The 24,449-nt window shown below is 41.2% G+C and overlaps 1 protein-coding gene across 1 annotated transcript in view; it reads right to left on the reverse strand.

Annotated features, from left to right (window-relative positions):
- Window positions 1-1,525: 1,525 nt before the first annotated feature.
- The window catches only part of FMN2 (formin 2), a gene marked incomplete at its 5' end in the record, with an annotated part of 310,722 nt that continues 287,798 nt past the window's right edge, over window positions 1,526-24,449 (reverse strand). Inside the window, 2 exons of the mRNA XM_082674275.1 lie at window positions 1,526-2,919; window positions 4,217-4,298. Coding sequence (XP_082530401.1) covers window positions 2,893-2,919; window positions 4,217-4,298 — 109 coding nt within the window. The 3' untranslated portion in view covers window positions 1,526-2,892. The remainder of the gene's footprint in view (window positions 2,920-4,216; window positions 4,299-24,449) is intronic.

Here is a 24,449-nt window from a genome sequence, read left to right on the forward strand (position 1 = left end):
ACCTAAATAGACATTTCTCCAAAGAAGACATACAGATGGCCAACAAACACATGAAAAGATGCTCAACATCACTAATTATTAGAGAAATGCAAATCAAAACTACAATGAGGTATCATCTCACACCAGTCAGTATGGTCATCAACAAAAAACCTACAAACAGTAAATGTTGGAGAGGGTGTGTAGAAAAGGGAACCCTCCTGCACTGTTGGTGGGAATGTAAATTGATACAGACACTATGGAGAACAGTATGGAGGTTGCTTAAAAAACTAAAAATAGAACTACCATATGACCCAACAATCCCACTGTTGGGCATATACCCAGAGAAAACCATAATTCAAAAAAACACATGCACCCCAATGTTCATAGCAGCACTATTTACAATAGCCAGGTCATGGAAGCAGCCTAAATGTCCATCAACAGAGTAATAAGTAAAGAAGATGTAGTATATACATACAATTGAATATTACTCAGCCATAAAAATGAATGACGTTGGGTCATTTGCAGAGACGGGGATGGACCTAGAGTGTCATACAGAGTGAAGTATGTCAGAAAGAGAAAAGCAAATATCGTATAATAACACATATGTAGAATCTAGAAAAATGGTATAGATGATCTTATTTGCAAAGCAGAAAGAGACACAGATGTAGAGAACAAATGCATGGATACCAAGGGGGAAAGGGATGGGGTGGGAAGAGTTGGGAGACTGGGATTCATACATATACATTATTGATAGTATGTATAAAATAGACAACTGATGGGAACATATTGTATGGCACAGGGAACTCTACCTAATGCACTGTGGTAACTTAAATGGGAGGGAAGTCCAAAAGGGAGGGGATATCTTTATGTGTATGGCTGTTTCATTTTTTTGTGTGTGCAGTGAAGGCTAATACAACATTGTAAAGCAACCATACTCCAATAAAAATTAATAATAGGGGGCTTCCCTGGTGGCGTAGTGGTTAGGAATCCGCCTGCCAATGCAGGGAACATGAGCCCTGGCCTGGGAATATCCCACATGCCATGTCTGCCACAACTACTGAGTCTGTGCTCTAAAGCCTGAGAGCCACAACTACTGAGACCATGTGCCACAACTACTGAAGCCCGTGCGCCTAGAGCCCGTGCTCTGCAACAAGAGAAGTACCCACAATGAGAAGCCTGTGCACCACAACGAAGAGTAGCCCCGCTCGCCGCAACTAGAGAAAGCCCGTGCGCAGCAACGAAGACCCAACACAGCCAAAAATAAAAATAAATAAAATAGATTTATTTTTAAAAAATTAATAATAATTAAAAAGGATCTTCAGACATAGACGATCTAACTTAATTCCACCCTCATGGTAAGTATTTTGCAAGTATCTTTAGGTGATACATACACAATAGGCACAGAACTCTTTTATTATTCATTTTATTTTCATATAAATTAACATCCTAGAAAAATTAAAATAGAAACACTAAATACAGTATTGCACATAGCGATCTCTGTTAAATGCCCTATTATATCATTGAAGAAAGTCATGTACACATGGAGGGGCCGAAGGAGATAGGAGAACAGCAGAACAGCAACCCGATAGCCACTACTGTGTCTGTGCATGTCGACTACAGACTGAAAGCTAAGGACCGTACTCTACATAAATACAAACATAGTTATGATTCAGAGTTTCTTTTTAAGTTGATTCCATGATTGGTTTACATTAGCAACACATTCTCCCCTTTATTCACAGCTGTACCCCAAAACATATCATTAAAAGAATTTTTTAAAATATCTATTAATGTTAGACAAAACCATCACAACGCATCAGGAGCTGATTTTAAAATACTTTCATAGAGAGTGGAAGATTTACTTTTTTCCTCTCAATCTAAAATAAAATCTTTTCCTAGGTGCCTTTAGATCATAAATCCTTGCATACTCATTTCATAGTTTTTAATCAACTGCCATAACACATAAAGACAACCCCAATCAGGTCACAATACTCAGGCAGCTGGGTTTAAGTAACAAGTTCTAGGTAGATGCCAATCCATCTAAAAGTTACTCTTTTTTTGCCACCAGTTAGTCACGTTTGGCAATTTTATGAGCATCATTTATTTAAATTCCTTAAAATTGTGTCATTTTCTTTGTGAAGGGCAATGGTAAAAGTACAGAGAGGCACAGCTTTGGTTTAATTGACCTTTGCTGCAGATTGGCTTTATGTAAGGTCCCAAAGGACATAGTTGATAAACACCCTCATTTCTGATTCCTGCCTATTTTAAATGATTTATAGGAAGGGTTTTCCTTTTGCTATATTCTTTTCTATTCATTATCTGATGAGTAAAAAAAAATGAAAATCTTCTTTCACAAATATATAGTTACAGAGACCAACCCAAGAGCTGGGAAAGCCTTGACTATGACATATATAAATGGTACTTCAATTTCAAAATAGAAAATTTATATGTAGACGTGAAACTGATACAAACAATTCACTAGAAATAACATTTTAACCATAATTCTAAATGCAGTGATGTGGAGTACTGGTCGTCAGTAGAACGGAACGTGTTTCACTGTGACAGGGATATTTGCACATCATTAAATTGAAGGTTACTGTTTAGCATGTTCAGAATTAATGCAGATACTGCCTCTTACACATGCTGTTTTGGTCTATCGGTAAAATACCATAAACTTTTACAAAAAGAAAAGGTGTCACATTCTCCACTGGCCTACTGCTTTTGCTTTTTTTCCTTTCTTTTTTTTTTTAATATACAGTAGAATTCAACAATCAGTGAACTGTCTGGAAAACACAAAGATTATGCAAGAGGCCAAGAAGAAAAGTGATCAAAATGATGAGTTTCCTTCCTGCCCTAGGTCGGCTGAATTCTGTGGAAGTGGCTGCAGGGACTCATTTTCTTTCTGCTTTTCTTTGTTCAGGTTTTCATGCTTATTTTCGCTTTCTGAAAATAAATGCACCAGGGAAGAGTTATAGTTAGAAGGAAGAACTTTAAAAATGTATGGCGTTTAGAATAACCCAAACAAGGTCTTTTCATTTGGATCAAATTCTTTGAAAAAAGGTTAAAGATACACAAGGTGATAAAGGAATAAAATAGAAGTAGAATCTCTTTTATCTTCTAGAATTTTCACTAAGACAAATCACTGAATGTTTTTGAGGACAAAAGTTTTGAAAATTTAGCTTCTAATCGACATGAAAGAATACCAGGTCACCTTTTTCATTTTCTCATATTTATGTGTGCAAATACATAAATATGAAAATTGAATCGAGGCTTCATCTCATGGTTAATGTGATTTAACTCTTTTCTATCCTTATAATTCCATAATTGTGGTTAATAAATAACTTCCTGCTCATTCTATACATGTACTTTAAGATTGTACTTTCATCAAAAAGACAGAACATAAACCAAACCATAATAAAATACTTGTTGTTACATAAGATTTTTATACAGAGAAACTGAAAGGAAAATCTTTTAAATGAAGATATAATTTCTAACTTTTTTCTAAATAAAGCTGTTAAACGGTATTCCAATTTGGGTTATTTGAATATCTTCCATTTAGACTATATGAGACTAACTCAATTCAAACTGCTCCTATTTTAAGGCCTAAAACATCATCATTTACTTACTCTGTGGGGTCAAATGACAACCCCTCGAACACTCAACTAAACACTGACAGTACCACAAGGGAAAACTCGTCATTTCCACCACCCTTTCCTCTCTGGGGGCACAACTTGGCGTTTTATTTTGAAGGGGAGAGCGGACAAAGAGGGAACACCTTGGCTTGTTACACTCGGGCTGTGGGCTGACAGCTGCTGGGCAGCCGACTCCGCAGAGCCTGAGCCCTGGTCCCGGCAAAGGACAACAATGCACCTGGCATTTCATGTGTTAGATCCCAAGGGTGCTCATCCAATTACAACAGCTGTGCTGTGATCCGTGTGTGATGAGGAAAGTGAACGATGGCCCCCAACCCTGCCAGCAACCCCACACACATACGTGCACCCCCTCAGTGGATTTATCTTAATTGTTAGTCTTTGAATGCTGAATGCTGAGATTCTTTTAGCCTTTGGGGCCTGATTAAAGGCAGAAGGAAAAGGAAATTCTTTAAGTCAGAGGCTCATTATTTGTTCAAACTTAAGAGGAAAATAATTAAAATATTATTAGATGAATTTGTATATATTGAGAAAAGAGTGCTTAAAAGCCAAAGAAAATCACAAGTTAAAAAAACAGAGTAAATACTTACAATTCCAGAGTCATGTCTTGGTTTTATTTTATAAAGTGATTTTCCCTTTTTCTGCCTACATACCTCTTCAGCTTCTTTTACTCTGGGTGGGGGAGAAAACACACAATTTAAACAAAGATTTAGAAAGCTAACTACAATCCACCTATAGCAGTTGATTTATTAGAGAAAAATACCACATACCACAATGTCGCCCGACATTTGATTTAAAAACAGAATGTTAGAGCTAGAGGCAAATTCACCTAGTGGTTCTTAACTTGGAATCAAAGGATGTGGAATGGAATAGAATACAGCACATTTACATTTTTAGGCTACACTTTATCCTATACTAATGGAGTCTTACATTCAGAAGTAAAGTAAAGAAATATCCTTCATTTTCAGGTGAGGGTGCTGAGCTTGGCTCCATTACATAAATGGGGCTGGCACTATTACATAAATCAGAAGCATTAAATAATTAAATAAGCAGTACCATATAAAAACTCATATGTTTATTTGAAATGGTCTTAGGTTCAGTTTCCACATTGCATTTCCCCAGGCATGGAAGTCTGTGCAATGAATACTTGGGGTGTTTTTTAAAAAATTGAGCTTCATCAAGCATGGGAATGAGTCATTCAAAAGCAGAAAATAGAGAGTGAGCAGTAATGTTTGAACGCGTCTAGGATTTCTTTTTAAACACACGCTCCAAGGGAAAACAGTATTGAGTTTACCAGAGGAACAGTTAAAAGAGGACGTCATGGGGAGGGAGGTTGTGCAGCAAGTCTGGCTCTGCTGTCTGACGCTGGGTAACATCTGCTCGCTCTGCCCTCTGTGTCCCTTAGGAAGGACAAGGGCTCGATAATGCAGAACAGCATCACTAAGAAGATCACACAGAGCTGCTGCAAAGGTCCAAAAAGTTTTACTTTAAAAGTTCTTTATAGTAATGCAATTATACTCCTATAAGGATGTTAAAAAAAAATCAGTCCATGATTTTATAAACAGACATATTTATATATATATAAAAAAAGTTCTTTATAAAGTACTGTAAAATGTTACCAATGATTGCTTTAACTAAACAGATAGTAAGAAATCTGTAAGCTGGAATTCTATTAATAAAAATAGGTGCCATAAGAAAGAAAATAACCTATTAGGTTAATTTGTTTTTATTACTGTGGCTTTCCTCGGGAATTAAAAATAGAGTATTTCTGGAGAAACTGAAAAGGCCGTGACTTATCTTAATAAAAGACTTAGATCTTGAAACCTGTTTCCTGAAAGAAATGAGTTTTAAATATACTTCTTGAGCCTGATGGTAAAAGTTCTAATGACAGAATTCATCTCTTATGCAGTTGAAAGAACCCCTGTTTTTAAACAACAGAAGGGAACAAATCATGGAGTACAGCAGCTATGAGGTTACTGTTGCAGCTCACAGTAAAGCGTGGCAGATCAAAATAAATCCTTTTGGATGTAAAATGCCTGCTGAGTTGCTAATGCCAGTAATTCCAGAGAATGATGACAGTTTAGAAAACAATCCATTGTTACCACTTCTACTACTTTCTTCCCAAGCCATAAGTTTGCCTTTAATCTTTTCTCCAAACATTTGAATACAAACACATTATAACAAACTAAGGATTGCAGAGTTCCCATCTTCCTCTGAAATAACTACCAGTTAACATAAGTTGAAATATTTGGACAAGAAATTAAGGAAAACATTTTTTTTTTTTTTAGCAGTTAGCAAGTTAGCAGTTAGCAGTTAGCAAAAATCCAGTAGATCCCCTTTTAAATTTACTTGGAGCTCTTTAAAGCGTTTTGTGACATTTAAAATAAATCTACTTCACAAGTTTGTAAATCACCAAAGCATCTTAATTTTCTCACTATCTTACTTATTTTGTTCTTAAAAGTTTTTTCTAAGTATCACAGGAAGCTGAGTCTAATACAAACATATTAAATTTTACACAAAAACAAGTCCAGCCATTCCCACAGCAGACACAAGGAGAGCTAGAGAGAGTGGTCAAGGAGCCCTCGCAGTGACTGGGCACCGGGCTAGGGGCACTTAAGCCCGGCGTCTGTCAGGGGAGAGGCCTGTGCGCACAGAGGCTGGGGCGCTCGGAGTCCAGCGCCGGGTTCGGGGGCTATGCCCCGAGGGGACCCTGGGGTTGGCGGGTGGGGTTCCTGAAATTCTTCGGAAGCAGGTCGACAGTTGAGCTTCGTTTCAAAGAGAAATCTTAATTTTCCATACTTTTCTTGGAAGGGGAAATGGGGCTGAGGGTGAGGGGAGAGGACTTGTACAGAGTAACCTGGGGGCGCCGCGGGGACCCTGCTGCCTGGGACCCGCCACCGAGGCCAGAGCTCCCCCGCCCCGCTGCTTCCCTGTCCGACGGGAGCGGGAGCGAGTGGTCCCTGCGTCCCCAGACCCCAGCCGCGCACATGGCTCCCAAGCGGTCGCTCAAGGTCAGGAGCAGAGGAATCACGGAGAATCAGATAAAACGCAGCTCCCGGGCCCCCACGTGTCTGTTCTGGGCCAGGCGTCTCTGTTCCCCCACCGTACCCGCCCCCCTGCCAGGACGCGCTCGGAAGCAGCACTGGGAGAATCTGATCCGATGTGGACGACACCGGGAGAAGCTGCGCCCCGGAACCGAGCTGGTGGTTCCCCACGCGGCGCCCCAGGACCCCGGCGCTCCCTCCCCCTCGAGGCAACGCCGTGAACCCCCAGGTCACGACCCCAAACCACAGGAATGGGCTCCCTGCAGTCCCCTTGGGGCCCACCCATCCTAAGTCTCCTAGCAAATGCTGCTTCTTCCAAAGGCCAATTTTATTTCAACAAAACTCTGACATTTTCCCCACACTTTAGGCAGGAAAAAAGAACGTGTCCCTGGAGGTGAGCTTGCCGCCAGAGTTGGCAGAAATAAGAGGAAAAATAATGAGGTGAGCCGGAAGGGAGAGGGCCCCCGAGTGTCCTCCTACTTGGCCCTCCCTCTGGGGGTCAGGAGGAGTTCTCGGCTCCAAGTGCAGGCCCCTTGAGTAACCCTCTTCCCTCCTGCCTCGCCCCTCATTCAATGAGTGCTAAAATTTCCTAAACTGAATAACAAAAAGATGTTCCTTTCATAACTAGATATTAAGTGAAAAGGCACAGTGGTGATAACTTTTCAAATAACAAAAATGACCTACACGTCTTATTTGGAAAGGAGGAGGGGAGTGAAAAGAGGGATAGTACTTCATTTATAAAGAGAAAGCAGTCACATGAGGAAGGAGGAAGTCAGGTCTTGGCTGAAGGGGACAGTCCTCGGCCTGCACTTGAGTTTAACCTCCAGTTAGGAGGGGGTCTGTGGTTGGCGTATGGATTCATAGCTCTTGTGCATGATTCACGAAGATGATTTTTTTTTTAATGTGGCTGCATTCACACAAAAGGGACTGCCAGGGCGTTCGTTAATCAAGATTTGACTCTATTAGTCAGTCTCCCAAGGCAACAGAAATAAAAGCAAAAATAATGGGACCTGATCAAACTTACAAACTTTTGTACTGCAAAGGAAACCATAAACAAAATGAAAAGACAACCTACTGGCTGGGAGAAAATATTTGCAAATGATGCAACTGACAAGGGCCTGATTTCCAATATATGAACAGCTCACACAACTCAGTATTAAAAAACCAAACAACCCAACTGAAAACTGGGCAGAAGATCAAGACATTTCTTCAAAGAAGACATACAGATGGCCAATAGGCACATGAAAAGATGATCAACATTGCTAATTATTAGAGAAATGCAAATCAAAACTACAATGATGTACCACCTCATACCATTCAGAATGGCCATCGTCAAAAAAGTATACAAATAACAAATGTTGGCGAAGGTGCGGAGAAAAGGGAACCCTCCCACTGTTGGTGGGAATGTAAATTGGGGCAGCCACTATGGGAAACAGTCTGGAGGTTCCTCAAAAAACTAAAAATAGAGTTATCATATGATCCAGCAATCCCACTAATGGGCATGTATCCGGACAAAACTATAATTCAAAAAATACATGCACCCCTATGTTCATAGCAGCACTATTCACAATAGCCAAGACATGGAAACAACCTAAACGTCCATCAACAGATGAATGGATAAAGAAGATGTTATATATATATGCAGTGGAGTATTACTCAGCCATAAAAAGAATGAAATAATGCCATTTGCAGCAACATGGATGGACCTAGAGATTATCATACTAAGCAAAGTCAGAAAGAGAAAGACAAATACCATATGATATCACTTATATGTGGAATCTAACATATGACACAAATGAACTTATCTACAAAACAGAAACAGACTCACAGACATAAAGAACAGACTTGTGGTTGCCAATTGGGAGGGGGCTGAGGAAGAGATGGCTTAGAAGTTTGGGATTAGCAGATGCAAACTATTATATATAGGATGAGTGAACAACAAGGTCCTACTGTATAGTACAGGGAACAATATTCAATATCCTATGATAAACTATAATGGAAAAGAATATAAAAATATATATGTATGTATAACTGAATCACTTTGCTGTACAGCAGAAATTAACATTGTAAGTCAACTATACTTCTAAAATAAACACACATACACACAAAAAATAGATTTTTACCTTATTAGATAACTAAAAAGGGAAGTAAAAAATTTTCAGATGACATCTTTGGTAGGCTAATTCTAACAACTGCAACTTCTAACCAGAAATCTAGACAAAAAAGAAAATATGAACAAAAACAAATGATGTGATAAGGAAAACTCTTCTCTCATCACTTTTAGTGGTTTTGGAAAAAAAACAACACAGAAAGCAGAGACTAGAAAACAGGAAAGGTAGACAGAACAGAAGGATACAAAGAGTATATCATGGCCATGAAATTTGACGTTTATGTTAAATTTTGGTGTAATATCTTTTACTGTCCATAAAACTTCAGTCACAACAATGTGCTGAATACTTTTCCAAAGTATGAACTTATCCCTCAAATGAAGGACCAAAAGTAATAAAATAATATGAGGCGCTCCTTGATCTTTTATGGGAGAATTTAATCATGGGAAAAAACCAAAAAACAGATGGAATCAGGTTTGGAAAACAGAGTAGGTGACCAATTTGAACAAATATTTTTTGTTCTTAATTTTTGTCCTGGCAATGGGTCAAAAAGAGTTAGATAAATGAATGGGTGATTCCCAGTAAGTGGAAACTCACTCCCTACAAGGACCAATCTTTGTATAACCAATTTTGAATAGACTTTTTGAAAAAATGAAACTTTTCTCTTTCTTAAACAGATGGAAATATTTAACATTTACTTGATGCCACCTTCATCACTGTTGTGATGTGCGGACTCAGGCCTCCCTCAAGGCCCCGAAGGCATAGACAGCAGCTCACCCACTCTGATGTCACACTGTGCTCTATTGGACTTGACCTCACAGCCAGTTTTAAATCCTCTGTCTGTTCCTAAGATGGCACGTTGTGATCACTCCTCGCGGTGCTAGCATATCTGCCTTACATAGATCCTCTCTCTTCTTTAAAAAATTCCTGTCTTCTCTAGAGGGGAAAACCAGACAACTAAGCTCATCTAAATGAGCCTCAAATAGAGCAATAATGCTCTGAGTTCAGTCCCAGCTACACAGATACAGCTCCTGGGCCTGGAGGCAGTCCTGTCAGCTGCCAGGGCTTCTCCCCTACACACCGCCCTCCACCTCCCACAGCTGGGTCTAGAAGGTTAGGGCGGCCAGGAGTCTGACTCACAGTCGGGCAGGACACGACAGCGACAGCCAGCGACAGCACTCAGCGTGTCTGGTGAGAAGATCCTAAGATACCGCACAACCCGACCTGCCCATTCAGCAGCTTGTTTGGGAAGATGTCAAGTAAGGCTGGAATGAATGTGAAACCTGAAATTCAAGCTTATCAAGGTAGAGAAGTGTGACACCATTGGTCAGTAATGACAGATTTTGTGATGCTACAGAGAATACAGGATAAGGAGTGAGCATTTTGTGAGCAATGTGACTATGAGATGAGTCCTCCGTTGAAAACTGTTGTCTGGGCAAAAATGACCAGAGGAAAACATAACATCTCTAAGCTTAAAATTTCAAGAAAACTCTTATACTAAATTTATCTTCTAAAAAAATGAAGTTGTAAATGTAACCTATAAAGAAGCTAAATAAATTTCAATACATCTATATAGATTTTTATTCCCTACATTGAAAAATTTTCAGTTGTAGCAGCTTCCTCTGGCTTTAAGATATTAAGCTTAGAAGTTATTAAGCATAGAAAATGAGTCCAGGAGACTGAGAATATTTTTAAGGTTTATATTACAGAGAAGACAAAGGTAGGTGACAAAATGAAAAGTATTTTTTTTATCATAGAATTTCTTGAAACAGCATAATCTATAAAAATACTGAATCACTATGTTGTACAACTGAAACTAACATAATGTAAGTCAACTATACTTCAATTTAGAAAAAAGAAACCAGTTTAAATTCCAATAATAATTTTGTCCTTAATACAACTGGATACATTTATACTAAAGGTTATTCTAAATAGAGAGAGTGGTTTCTGATTTCTCTCCTAATAAAAATGTATATTTCTCTGCACTTTCCTTCCCAAGCCCCAGACCCATTTATTGTAAGGCAAACATACAAAAAGTTCCATGTGATTCAGTGTAAAGACAGTCTGTGAGATGCAACAGTGACACAGACACAGAGAAGAGAAACCACACGTCTTGGTGGCCCGCAGGCCGAGTAATTTTTATCTACTTTATAGAGCAAACACCTGGCGGCCTCACCCTCATTAAGAAAACAGGTATGCTATCGTCATTCAATGGAATGAGAAGGGAGCCACTCCTGCCACTGAGCAGTAACAATCTGGTCTAAGTGAGTGTAAGGCGGCCGGGTTCACTGCCCGCCGGGGCAGAGGCGTGGGGTCCCCTCGCGGAGATAGGTCTCCGCCCACCTGCTGAGAGCAGACCACTCCCCCGCCCAGCTCAGCGGAGTCCCCACAGCTGCCTACTAAGCCCAGAAAACCATTCTAATCCAAAAGAGAGGGGAGGGGCTCTGGACGGAGGCTGGGTGGGAGCCGGCATGTGGCTCCAGTAGAGCCGGAAGCAGGTGTAGACGCCCTGTGGACTCGACTCCATCTCGGCCTGCTCTCCTTTATGACCAAGATGCTCACCACCACCACCCCAAACCCCCTGAAAATATAGTGGAAACCATCAACCACAGCGCTCCTTATCACTGCAATGGAAAACAACTGAAGTTTCGTCAGGCATGTATTTCTGAATTTGAGTCTAATTTCTGAATTTCATCGCTCATACTCTCTGACTCTTTCAGAGAAAACTGCCTCCGCGCCTCCAGGGCTGACGGCGCAGTTAGTACCAGCGAGCGCACAGCGGCAGCGACTCAAGGCGGCCACGCTTTACACGACCCCCGCCCGGGGGCCGGCCTGGGGAGCCCCACCTGGGGACAGTGCCTCGGAGACTGGCTTGGGGACCCCCGCCTGAAGACCACGCCTCGGGGACCAGCCTGGGGACCCCCGCCCCTGGACCACGCTTCGGAGTAGAGGTGGGTCAAAAGAGAGGAATCATTCATTCAGAAGATAACATTCAAGCAGTCAAATGAATTCTTTACAGTCGGCATCTCTTTGATAACTGTCTAATGTTCTACAAATGTAGGACATTGTAACTCATGGATGAGCTACCATAGGAAGAAATGTTTCCCCCTAGGTTTGGAAAGGCTGTAGGTGAGGAAAGATGGGTCCGGAGGACACAGCTGGGTTCTCCGGCTGGGCTCTCACTTCAAGGCAAACAAAACAAAAAATCACACACACACATCTCAGGATAACCCCATGAGGTGGGTACTGCTGTTACCCAACTTTTACAGTGAAGAAACTGAAACTTAAAATGGTCACATTAGTCGCTCAGGGTCAGAAACCAACGTTGCAGATCCAGACAGACACAGACAACACCTCCTCAGCTCTAGGTGTAATAAGCATCGATCTGTGTGGCCTCCTCAAAAGGCAAAGGCATGGGATGATGAAAAACACGGCCACCAAAATCTTCCTCTAGTTATACATATGTACATAGTTATTTACATTTATGTATTTATACTTATCATGTATTTATATATTTACATTCATTATATTAATTTATATTTATATTTATTTTTATTTCTGTTTATTTAGAAGCATTTAATTTTAAAAGACTGAATTTTCTAAAACTCTGAACATATAAAACGTGGCAGGTTAAAATGGTTTTTGAAAGAGAAACTATTTGGGAAAGTAGGTGCATGTATTTTACTAGCTCCTGAGGAGAAGCACTCTAACTGGATAAATTCTGAACCCTATTCAAGGAAAAGTATTAATGGAAACACAGTGGGCTGTAGTGTTCATCTTTGAAAAAGGAAAGCATGCAAGATCATCCGGAGAAAAAACTACCACCACATTTTCTTGATTCTAATTTCTAGGAGGAATTCTTGACGGTGGCTCTCTACATAAGGGATGTGAACTGTAGTCAGTAAAAATCTAAAAATACAGAAGACAGAGAAATTTTCCAATGGCTTTTTTCTTTTTAAACACAAATCCTCAATATAAACAGCAACTAAATTTTAAGCTTTAACTCAATGAAGGCGTTTCTGAGGAAAGGGGATTCGGCACACACTTGGAGTGTGTTGTGCCCTTGCTTTTTGGTGATCTAACCTGATAGAGGGCTACAACTCTGAGAAACCCAGAAGGACAGTGAGCACATTTCCCCCACTATCTCAGATCCCAATGGTCTCAACTGAACAGCAGTCAGTAGGTGGTTAGAGTCTCTGACAAATGTTGGAAATGCTAACACGCTGTGCTGCTGAAGATGGGAAATGCATGTACCTTAGTGACTAGATGATTAAACAGTAAGGTTCACACTCCACTGTGTAAATAAAGACCATGAATTATATTCTGTCAAATCAGAGTATCATTTTCTCACGTTCTTCCCACAAGGAATTTACCGTGGTATCAGAAAAAGTTGAGAAAGCTAGAAGGTGCCATTTAGAACGTTTAAAAATGCTTAGATGATAAGCTTTTAACCGTTACTGAAAATTGTAATATTTGTATTCATAAACACGTTAGGATTTTAAAGCTCTGATAACATAGTTTTCACTGTTAATTTAAAATCGCTCATTTAAAAAAAAAGGGTTTCTTTTTCTCATGGCTCTTGTAGTAGAGACTATTTTAATTCTACATTAGACCCAGATTTACATGGAATTTACAAAAGTAGCTCAGCTGATGTGCCCTTTATCTAAGTCCCATAACAATGACCATGTTCTTTCTGTAGGTATTGAGGATGTTTTACATTTCCTCAATAAAATGGTTAAAATGACAGCTCCTGGTCTCACAAATTCATGATAGTAAATAAAATGAACTTCTGTCACACATGATGGCCAAAACTATTATAAAATCACATTTGACAGCAAAGTACCTTTTTTATTACAGGAGACCAGTGTTGTTTACTACATTTGACATTTTTTGTGCAAACATCCTTTTACTATTTCCACATGTGTTAAGATATTTTCTTAATTTCAGCAATTCCTTTTTTTTTCTTTTGCATATGGTTCAGAAAAGCATTTGATTATAGCTAGTGAGATATAAATTTAAGTTCTATTGGTACTCACACTATGGTTTTTCTTTTGACAATTCAATACCAAGGAGGATGTGGGTGAATAACCTGGATCCTATTCTTTTAGAAAAACCTTTTTTTGATGGGGCAGGAACTCAAGGGCTATTAGACATAGGGATTAGTTTATAGTGAGTTTATCACGTTTCTTCCCTGTAAAACTCAAAAAAGAGTACAACAGAGCTATTAATGTCATAATGGTTTAGAGTCTTGCGAGAGAGAGATGTGGGCGATACAACACAGGAATGCATGAGGGAAACACACATATGAAGGGAGAACAAAAACACGCAATATTTTCCTCTACTGGACGATTCCTATCAGGTTAAAAATATGCTGTTCATCCCCCCATCAAATAGAAAATATCTCTCATCCCCCGCCCCCTCCAGCGAGACCTTCCTTCTCTGCCACCCTTTACATGTACTGCCCATCATCCCCTTCTCCACATCCTCTGTGCCCATCTAACCAGGCGTCTGTCACGGACCACCTGACGGCGCCTGCTCTTGTGATGTCGCCGCTTCCCCCAAGTTCCCAAATTCAAAGGTCGATTCTCCTCCCACTCCCGTAAGCACCAGCAGCTCTGCTTTATGGCCTCCTTCTGGAAGTCTCACTGACCTGGTCCACCAGGCTCCACAATCTGCCCCAGCACCTCTCTCTACAGCCCAGCCATCTTCTACCTTTCTCCTCCTGCTCACTCTGTTCCAGCCACTGCAGCCTGCCCCCAGGGCTTTGCACTTGCCGCTCTGTCTGGAATGTTCCGTCTCGAAATCCCCTGGTTTCTTCCATCACTTCCTTCAAGTCCCGGCTTATCTGTCGCTTCTCAGAGAGCGCTGCCCGGCAGGCTTACATGCACCGCCAGCACCTCCTCCAGCCCTCTTTTCCCTCTGCCCAAAGTCCCCAGAGGACAGAGAGTGCCTCCCTCCTGACTGAGCACTGGCACAGGGCACCTTCAGAGAACTCCAGACAACACAAGGCAGGTGCAGCTCACGCTGGGAGGACCATATGCCCTTTTAGTAAATGCAGAGTGGCCACATCCTCTCTGAGGCACGGCTACCCAAACAGGACTCTGTACAGCTCAGCACCAAGCTTTAAATCATTCAAGGGAGGGGTTTATAAGGAGACACATCAGCCTTTCTCCAGAGACATCAATGAGATCAGGGATGTGAGGGCAGGAACACTTTATCTAGAACAGAGTGTGACACACAGGTGACAGCATAACCGTTGTTCCTAAAGGAAGGGGTGACCTTTGTAATCAGTTGGGGGTGGAGCATGGCCAGGGCTGTGGGGGACGATGGGGAGAAAGCTGAAGGATTATCCAGAGAATGTCAACATCCCTCAACAAGATAAAAAACAAGATGAAGCTGATTAAAGTTTTCAAACTTAGAAAGACATTCGAGGTATCAGGGATCTTAAGCGTTTTATTACCGATCTTACTCAGGAAACAAAAGCAAAATAAATCAAAATGGAATGAAAGAAAGTAAAATAAAATGCTCCTGGGCTTCATATAAGACAACGTTCAAAAAGAGCAAGCATAAGTTGGTGCAGCCACTATGTAAAACAGTATGGAGGGTCCTCAAAGAATTAAAAATAGAGTTACTATATGATCCAGCAATCCTACTCCTGGGCATGTATCTTGACAAAACTACAGTTCAAAAAGATGTATGCACCCTTATGTTCATAGCAGCACTATTTATAATAGCCAAGACATGGAAACAACCTAAATGTCCATCAACAGATGAATGGATAAAGATGTGGTACATATATACAATGGAATATTACTCAGCCATAAAAAAGAATGAAATAATGCCATTTGCAGCAACAAGGATGGACCTCGAGATTATCATACTAAGTGAAATAAGTCAGAAAGACAAATACCATATGATATCACTTATATGTGGAACCTAACATATGACAAATGAACTTATCTATGAAACAGAAACAGACTCACAGACATAGAGGACAGACTTCTGGTTGCCAAGGGGGTGGGTAGGGGAGGGAAGGACTGGGAAGTTGGGATTAGCAGATGAAAACTATTATACAGAGAATGGATAATAAACAATGGCCTACTGTATAGCACAGGGAACTATATTCAATATCCTGTGATAAACCATAATGAAAAAGAATATCAAAAAAATGTATATATGTAAAACTGAATCACTTGCTATACAGCAGAAATTAACACAACATTGTAAATCAACTATACTTCAGTTAAAAAAAAAAAGAGCAAGCTGACAAACCTCTGGTGTATCCATGAGCTAATAATATCATATTATCATTAGAAAGCCTAAATTGAAAAGAGAAGTCTTACATCATTTTAGGAACTATATTAGGTATGATATGATTTTCATTTTTTTGGTTCTGCAATATTATCTTAAAAATACTAAATCTTAAAAATTGTAAATCATAGCTCCTAAAACTCCAAGAGCATTAGAATTTGAGTTTGATATGAAATTATAATATGCATATAAGAAATATCATGCATGTATAATAACTTAAATGATAATGATGATGACGACCACGGTGACAATGACCTAAAGGTCCTTCTAAGGAGGAACAAATAATAAACAAGAACTTTCCACATAAACCAAGGAACACAGGCTGGGGGAAACTTATTTGTTATGATAGCTGTTCAACGGTGGACACCTGAATTGACTAGAAATGCCCGTGTCCAGACCACGCTATACTTCCATGGCCAGTTCTGCAGCACCAGCACGGCCAGTCCTCACTGAGGGCCCACTGGCTAGGAAGCACCGTATAAACGGTCTGTCCCTGCCTCAAAAAATGTCTGCTTTCTTCACATGGACTCAAAATTCCTCTCCTGACCTAGCAGCTGCCCATGGTTCATGTTTCTAAGCCTAACTGTTTATGACAAGCAGAAGCAGCGACCTGGTCAGAGGCCTGTGGGGAGGGTCACGAGTGAGAACTCAGACGCCAGGTAAGGGCCGGTGGGCAGGAGTAGGGAGACATTCTGGCGAGAGGGTGGAGACCTCATGAAACACAAGTGAGAGATGGGGCTTTACCCCATAGCAAACGCAGACAAACTTCTTCCCCTTTTTATTTATTTTCACCATTATTATATCCAGTTTTTCCCCCCTAAGTATTTATCTCTTCTCCATTAGAAATACAGTTTAAGAAAACTTGGACAATCTGACTCCCCCCCTGGAGATTAGATTTGAAAAAAGTTTATTTAGAATAGATGAGTAATTTCAGAATAGACACATGTACTGTATATTTTTAACATGAATTAAGGTTTCCTGAGTCTGAAGTTTACACAGGGAAAGCACTAGTCATTTCATCACTACAGAGTCAAGTTATTATAAATCACTAAGTATTCAAATAGATGGAGATCATTTTGATCTTGGAATTAACTGTGTGATTTTATTTTTTTATAATTTTTGCCAGCAGATTTGTCTCTGAAATTTTGATTTAGCTCATTTATTCATGTTAGTAGTTAAAAGATTTGCTTTCCTTGAGTACGTCCCCTGGGCACAGGGGAAATGGCCAGGAGTGGACCAGGCAGAAGGAAAAGTAACTGATGTACAAATTCAAAACTGTGACCAATCTGAACAGACCACTGAGGGTGGGACATTCAATCCTGGTCCACTTTTAGGCTTAGTGGTTAATGTGAGAATTCTATTTACTTTCTTCAAAAAAAAAAAAAAAAGCTTTGAGATATCATTAGCGTACTATTAAATTCACCCATTTAAGTGGAAAATTCATGGCCAAACAGGGAATTTCCTGGTGGTCTCCTGGTTCAGACTCCTCACTTTCACTGCCGAGGGCCGGGGAGGGGTCGGGGAAGTAAGATCCCACAAGACGCATGGTGCAGCCAGAAAACAAACAAACAAAAAACTGGAAAAAACGAAACAAAACAAACCCTAACCCACAGGGCTATGCAGCCATCTAGTTTTAGAACATTCCACCCCGCCAAGAAACCTCACCAGCAGTCACTTTCCATTCCTCTCTGTCCCCAGCCCCTGACAAGGGCTAATCTACTTCCAGATCCTATATACTTGCTAATTCTGGGTGTTTCATATAAAGCAAAACACACCACACAGTCTTCTTCTCTGACCATCTTCTTTCACTTAGCACCCATGTTACAGCCTGTATCAGTGCTTCATTTCTTTTTATCACATAACGCTATTCCACTGTAAGGATACGCCGTGCTTTATTTACGCACTCATCAGTGGACAGACCTCCGAGTTGTTCAGGTGTCATGAGTGACACTGCTGCGTGTCCACAGGCCTCTTCCACAGACCCGTGGCAGCAGCTGCGGGCCCCATGGCAGCTGTACGCTCACTTTTTTTGTTTTTTAATTTTCCCTGTGGCTTGTGGGATCTTAGCTCCCCGACCAGGGATGGAACCCGTGCCCCCTGCAGTGGAAGCACGGAGTCCTAACCAGTGGCCTGCCAGGGAAGTTCCTAGTCTGCCCCCTTTGAGGAAAGGCCTGTTTTCCAAAGTGGCTTCACTGCCCACAGTCCCCCCAAGCACGTGAAAGTCCCATACACTCAAATTGAGTTTCGCGCCTTATCACAGTTGCTTCTTAAATGTTAACCAGATTTTAGCAGGCAAAACCAGTGAGTTGACTGCTCTTTGTCCAATAAAATGATGCTGCAATGTCTGGGTCTAATGTTGCCATCAGCTGCAAACCTGTTGTAGAGACGAACGCCTACATCTTGGGGACGATCTCGCCCACCTCCATCTCTCACGACTAGTTTTGAGTACTCATTACTGACCCCACGATCCCAAATTTTTAAATGTAGAAGGAACACCTTCCATTTCTCTGCACTACCCGCGCCCCCCCGTGTCTGAGGGAGAAGTCCCAAAGCGGACAGGAGGAAGGGTGCCCGGCCAGTGGGCTCCTCTACCGGGGGCTCCGAGTCAGCCAGGAAGACGTCACATGGGGGTGGATGCAGGGGCATTTGTCACTACCTAAAAAATCCAGGCTCCGGCAGAAGTCCATACAAACCTAAGAAATCGGCGTTGGACAAATCGAACAGGTCTGGTCCCCTCCTCCGGCAGGTTATAACCATCACATTGTTTGAGAGGCTCCTAAAGAAATTTAAATGACCCCCAAATAACGGCTTGCTGGTTAAGATATAGCTTGTTGTAGGAGCTAGCTGCAGCTCATATAAGCTGCACGATGTTATTTTTAACAGGTAATCTTAAATATCTTTACTCCATGAAGCATATTTTTTGCCAAGACAGTTTTATGACAAACTTCGCTAAGACACCAAAAAATATTTTTAGCAAATGCTGAAGGGAAATGAATAATTGCTCAAATACCATTACAAGCCTCTGCAAACTCAGCAGAAGGTGCAACAAGGTTTAAATCCTTTTAAAGCAAAAAAGTCTGTGGAAAAGCTATTTTCTTGACTCTTGGCCCCAGCTGTCTGTTGGGAGTTGGAACCACAACATTTAAGGTGACTTTCTTCCATTTTTGAACATGAGGCTTAGAGACAGGATTTTCCAAAATTTAAAAAGATCTCTTGGAACACGGAAAGATGAAGCAAATGCATAGATTTTTTTCCATCTAACCTTCACCTTAGGATTTTACATCATTTTTGGAGAACTAAGCTTTAGAAAGTAAATTTCCTGATACCCAGGGTTTCAGACCTTGTAAATCACTTTAGGAGAAGAAAGGGGGAAGCTCACTTTCCTGATCTCTAAGGTCTGGTTAACATAAGCTCATCATTCATGGAGCTGAGACTAGACTTTTCTGACCTCCAGAGCTGCCCCAGCCAGGAACCTGTGCTAACGTGCATGTGTAGGGTCCCAGCACCCTCTTCCCGTCTCCTCTGCTGCCTCTCCTAGTGCAGAATATCACACCTTTCACCTGGGTCACCTCAGGTTACTGAGGAGTTTCCTCAGTAACTCCTAACTTGCTTCTCAATACCACCGTCCAATTTCCTACCCATTGCACCAACCATCTTTTCTCTGCATGAATCATCTCAGGTTGTCCTCTTTCAAAAGCTCTGTGATGGCCTTCTACTGCACCCACGATAAAAGTCAGCCTCTTACCATGACTGCAAGGGTCGGAACGGTCAGGCCCCTGCCTGTTTCCTCAGATTCACCTCGTGACCTGGAGATCAGTCAGTCTTTTCTGCCAGGCTGCTGTGACCTTCCCGCACCTCTACCTGCCAGGCTCACCACCGTACCCCTACACCAGTCTCAAATTCTTTAGGTGTCAACGTAAATGTTGCCTCTTCAGAAAGGCCTCCTCCGACCAAACTTTCTAAATGAAACTCTTCTGCTTTTTATTGTGCAAAAATGGTTCACTGTTTACTTTCCACATAGTGCTAATTTCAACCTATAATTTTAAAATGTGCGTGTTTACTTTTTTATTGTCTGCATCTCTCACTAGAGGGTAAGATCCACATGGCCAGGGAATTTGCCGACCACAGAGTAGCGCATAAATAACTGTTGAATTAATAAATTCATGAATTTAATTTCCTACTACACCTTTTTTTTTTTTTTTTTTTTTTTTGCGGTACGTGGGCCTCTCACTGTTGTGGCCTCTCCCGCCGCGGAGCACAGGCTCCGGACGCGCAGGCCCAGCGGCCATGGCCCACGGGCCCAGCTGCTCTGCGGCATGCGGGATCCTTCCAGACCGGGGCACGAACCCGTGTCCCCTGCATTGGCAGGCGGACTGTCAACCACTGCGCCACCAGGGAAGCCCTCCTACTACATCTTAATGCATATTAATTACTCCTTTAATGAGCCTAGGTCACATTCCCTACATATTCTCAGGGACCATTTGCACTGTCCTGTCTTGTTTGTCAATTTCCTTCCAAGGTTCCCACTACAGGGGTCAGAACTAGGAAGAGGGTTGCTTTATGGGTCGTTCCTGTAGAAACTGATGCCTGAATTTAATGGGTAAGCGGTTGGCCAACTTCACGTACTGCTCCAATGTGACAGTGCTGGGCAGAGGTCCAAGAGGCAGTTCCACTTATGTGTCCAACAAACACATGACTACAGAATAATAAGCCTCTTTCCTTACCTCAGGTTTATTTTCAGTTGCTTTGAAAGTGGTTGCTTCCTTCTACTTTGATGACATCATACTTTGAACCTGAACACACAGCTCAGTGTATGAGATGCCTCTGGTCTAACATGTACCCTCCTAAGGCCGGACACTCACACGCTTTCCTTCCAACCACAGACCAGCTGGGCAGAGACTAGACCTGACTAACACACGCTCGTGCAGCTGGAGGAGTAGCTGCCCTTTCTCCTGGTTCCTCAAAGACCACCTGCCTCAGAATAAAGGGAACCAGCAAATTAAGTTAGACAGCACTTTAAACACAACTCTTACTAATGTCACCACTGATTTATGAAATCAAAATGGCTTAAGCTGGGACTCCCCTGGTGGTCCAGTGGTTAAGACTCTGTGCTGCTAATGCAGGGGGCCTGGATTCCATCCTTGGTCAGGGAACTAGATCCCACATGCTGCAACTAAGACCTGGCACAGCCAAATAAATAAATAAATATTTTTTAAAAGTCTTAAGCTGACTACAAGTGAAATGGTGATAGGCTGCACTGCACACGATGGGGCTTGAAGCCCGGGTGCCAGAGCCCAATTTCCTAGTTTAGGACATCCTCCCCTCCTAGGACCGCCTGTGAAGCTCCTACTTGACTCAGATCTGTGTGCAAAGAATAATTCTGGAGGCACTGATGCCCCTCTTGCTTCCCCCTCCTGTGACACCTCACCAAGGCTAGGCTGTCAGCTCCAGGGAGACGGGGCCTTCATCAAATGACTGAGGGTCTCCTGTGCCTGGACACTTAACATGGAATGAGAGGATGACCACACATCACAAGCTGGACTCTGCCTGAAAACTGAGTCTGGCTACAACAGAGCAAAAGCGGGCAGTGAAATTGTCTCTCCAAGGACCACAGTTCCTCCATCACGGTGGAAAAGCACAAGTGTCCCTAGTACCCTGTGCTAAGTCGTCCGAGCTCCCCTGGGCCCCCACGTGGCTTGGTGATGCTGATGACTTCCTGGAGATAAGACATGGGTCACCTGGGTCCTCACGCATGGACACTGTGCTCTGTGAGGCCTTGGGGAGAGGCTGGGCACCGTTCACGTCAGTTTGTCCCCATATTCTGGACAGAGTCGAGCTGACATTTTTTTAAAGTTATTTTTCATATGTTTTGTGTTGCTCAGTAATAACTAGTCCAAATTTCTTTGAAGAAGAATTTCTTATTAACAAGTGTACAAGCCTAGTTGCAAGTATATGAAGAAATGTTTTTTCGGACTCACGACAAAACCAATGGGTCAGCTGTCTGAAGCATCAAAACAAGAGTAGAGCATAATGTAAATAAGAAGTGATAGGTCACATGAACGCTGTCAAACAAAAGCTCAACTTGGACTCAGAATCAAGACATTTTACCAACGAAGAAAGCAATTGAGTCACAATAATGCCTTGTATTTACAGATGTGATTTTTTTTAGTCATATATTTTATACACATCAGTGTATACATGTCAATCCCAATGGCCCAATTCATCACACGACCACCCCCCCCCCGCAGCTTTCCCCTTGGTGTCCATAGGTTTGTTCTCTACATCTGTGTCTCAACTTCTTCCCTGCAAACCAGTTCATCTGTACCATTTTTCTAGGTTCCACATACATGCGTTAATATACGATATTTGTTTTTCTTTTTCTGCCTTACTTCACTCTGTATGACAGTCTTTAGATCCATCCACGTCTCAACAAATGACCCAATTACGTTCCTTTTTATGGCTGAGTAATATTCCATTGTATATATTTACCACATCTTCCTTATCCATTCGTCTGTCAATGGGCATTTAGGATGCTTCCATGACCTGGCTATTATAAATAGTGCTGCAATGAACATTGGGGTGCATGTGTCTTCTTGAATTATGGTTTTCTCTGGGTATATGCCCAGTACTGGGATTGCTAGATCATATGATAATGCTATTTTTAGTTTTTTAAGGAACTTCCATACTGTTCTCCATAGTGGCTGTATCAATTTACATTCCCACCAACAGTGCAGGAGGGTTCCCTTTTCTCCACACCCTCTCCAGCATTTGTTGTCTGTAGATTTTCTGATAATCCCATTCTAACTGGTGTGAGGTGATACCTCATTGTAGTTTTGATTTGCATTTCTCTAATAATTAGTGATGTAGAGCAGCTTTTCATGTGATTCTTGGCTATCTGTATGTCTTCTTTGGAGAAATGTCTATTTAGGTCTTCTGCCCATTTTTGGATTGGGTTGTCTGTTTTTTTAATATTGAGCTGCATGAGCTGTTTATATATTTTGGAGATTAATCCTTTGTCCATTGATTTGTTTGCAAATATTTTCTCCCATTCTAAGGGTCGTCTTTTCATCTTCTTTATGGTTTCCTTTGCTGTGCAAAAGCTTTGAAGTTTCATTAGGTGCCATTTGTTTATTTTTGTTTTTATTTCCATTACTCTAGGAGGTGGATCAAAAAAGATCCTGCTGTGATTTATGTCAAAGAGTGTGCTTCCTATGTTTTCCTCTAAGAGTTTTATAGTGTCTGGTCTTACATTTAGGTCTCTAACCCATTTTGAGTTCATTTTTGTGTATGGTGTTAGGGAGTGTTCTAACTTCGTCCTTTTACATGTAGCTGTCCAGTTTTCCCAGCACCACTTATGGAAGAGACAGTCTTTTCTCCATTGTATATCCTTGCCTCCTTTCTCATAGATTAGTTGACCATAGGTGTGTGGGCTTACCGCTGGGCTTTCTATCTTGTTCCATTGATCTATGTTTCTATTTTTGTGCCAGTACCATATTGTCTTGATTACTGTAGATTTGTAGTATAGTCTGAAGTCAGGGAGCCTGATTCCTCCAGCTCTGTTTTTTTTTCCCTCAAGACTGCTTTGGCTATTTGGGGTCTTTTGTGTCTCCATACAAATTTTAAGACTTTTTGTTCTAGTTCTGTAAAAAATGCCATTGGTAATTTGATAGGGATTGCATTGAATCTGTAGATTGCTTTGGGTAGTATAGTCATTTTCACAATATTGACTCTTCCAATCCAAAAACATGGTATATATCTCCATCTGTTGCTATCATCTTTAATTTCTTTCATCAGTGTCTTACAATTTTCTGCATACAGGTCTTTTGTCTCCCTAGGTAGGTTTATTCCTAGGTATTTTATTCTTTTTCTTGCAATGGTAAATGGGAGTGTTTCCTTAATTTCTCTTTCAGATTTTGCATCATTAGTGTATAGGAATGCAAGAGACTTCTGTGCATTAATTTTGTATCCTGCAACTTTATCAAATTCATTGATTAGCTCTAGTAGTTTTCTGGTGGCATCTTTAGGATTCTCTATGTATAGTATCATGTCATCTGCAAACAGTGACACTTTTATTTCTTCTTTTCCAATTTGTATTCATTTTATTTCTTTTTCTCCTCTGACTGCTGTGGCTGGGTCTTCCAAAGCTATGTTGAATAATAGTGGTGAGAGTGGACATCCTTGTCTTTTTCCTGATCTTAGAGGAAATGCTTTCAGTTTTCCACCATTGAGAATGATGTTTGCTGTATGTTTCTCGTATATGGCCTTTATTATGTTGAGGTAGGTTCCCTTTATGCCCAATTTCTGGAGAGTTTTTATCATGAATGGGTGTTGAATTCTGTCAAAAGCTTTTTCTGCATCTA

The sequence above is a fragment of the Grampus griseus genome, assembly GCF_964374135.1.
Source record: "Grampus griseus genome assembly, chromosome: 16".
Lineage (NCBI taxonomy): Eukaryota > Metazoa > Chordata > Mammalia > Artiodactyla > Delphinidae > Grampus > Grampus griseus.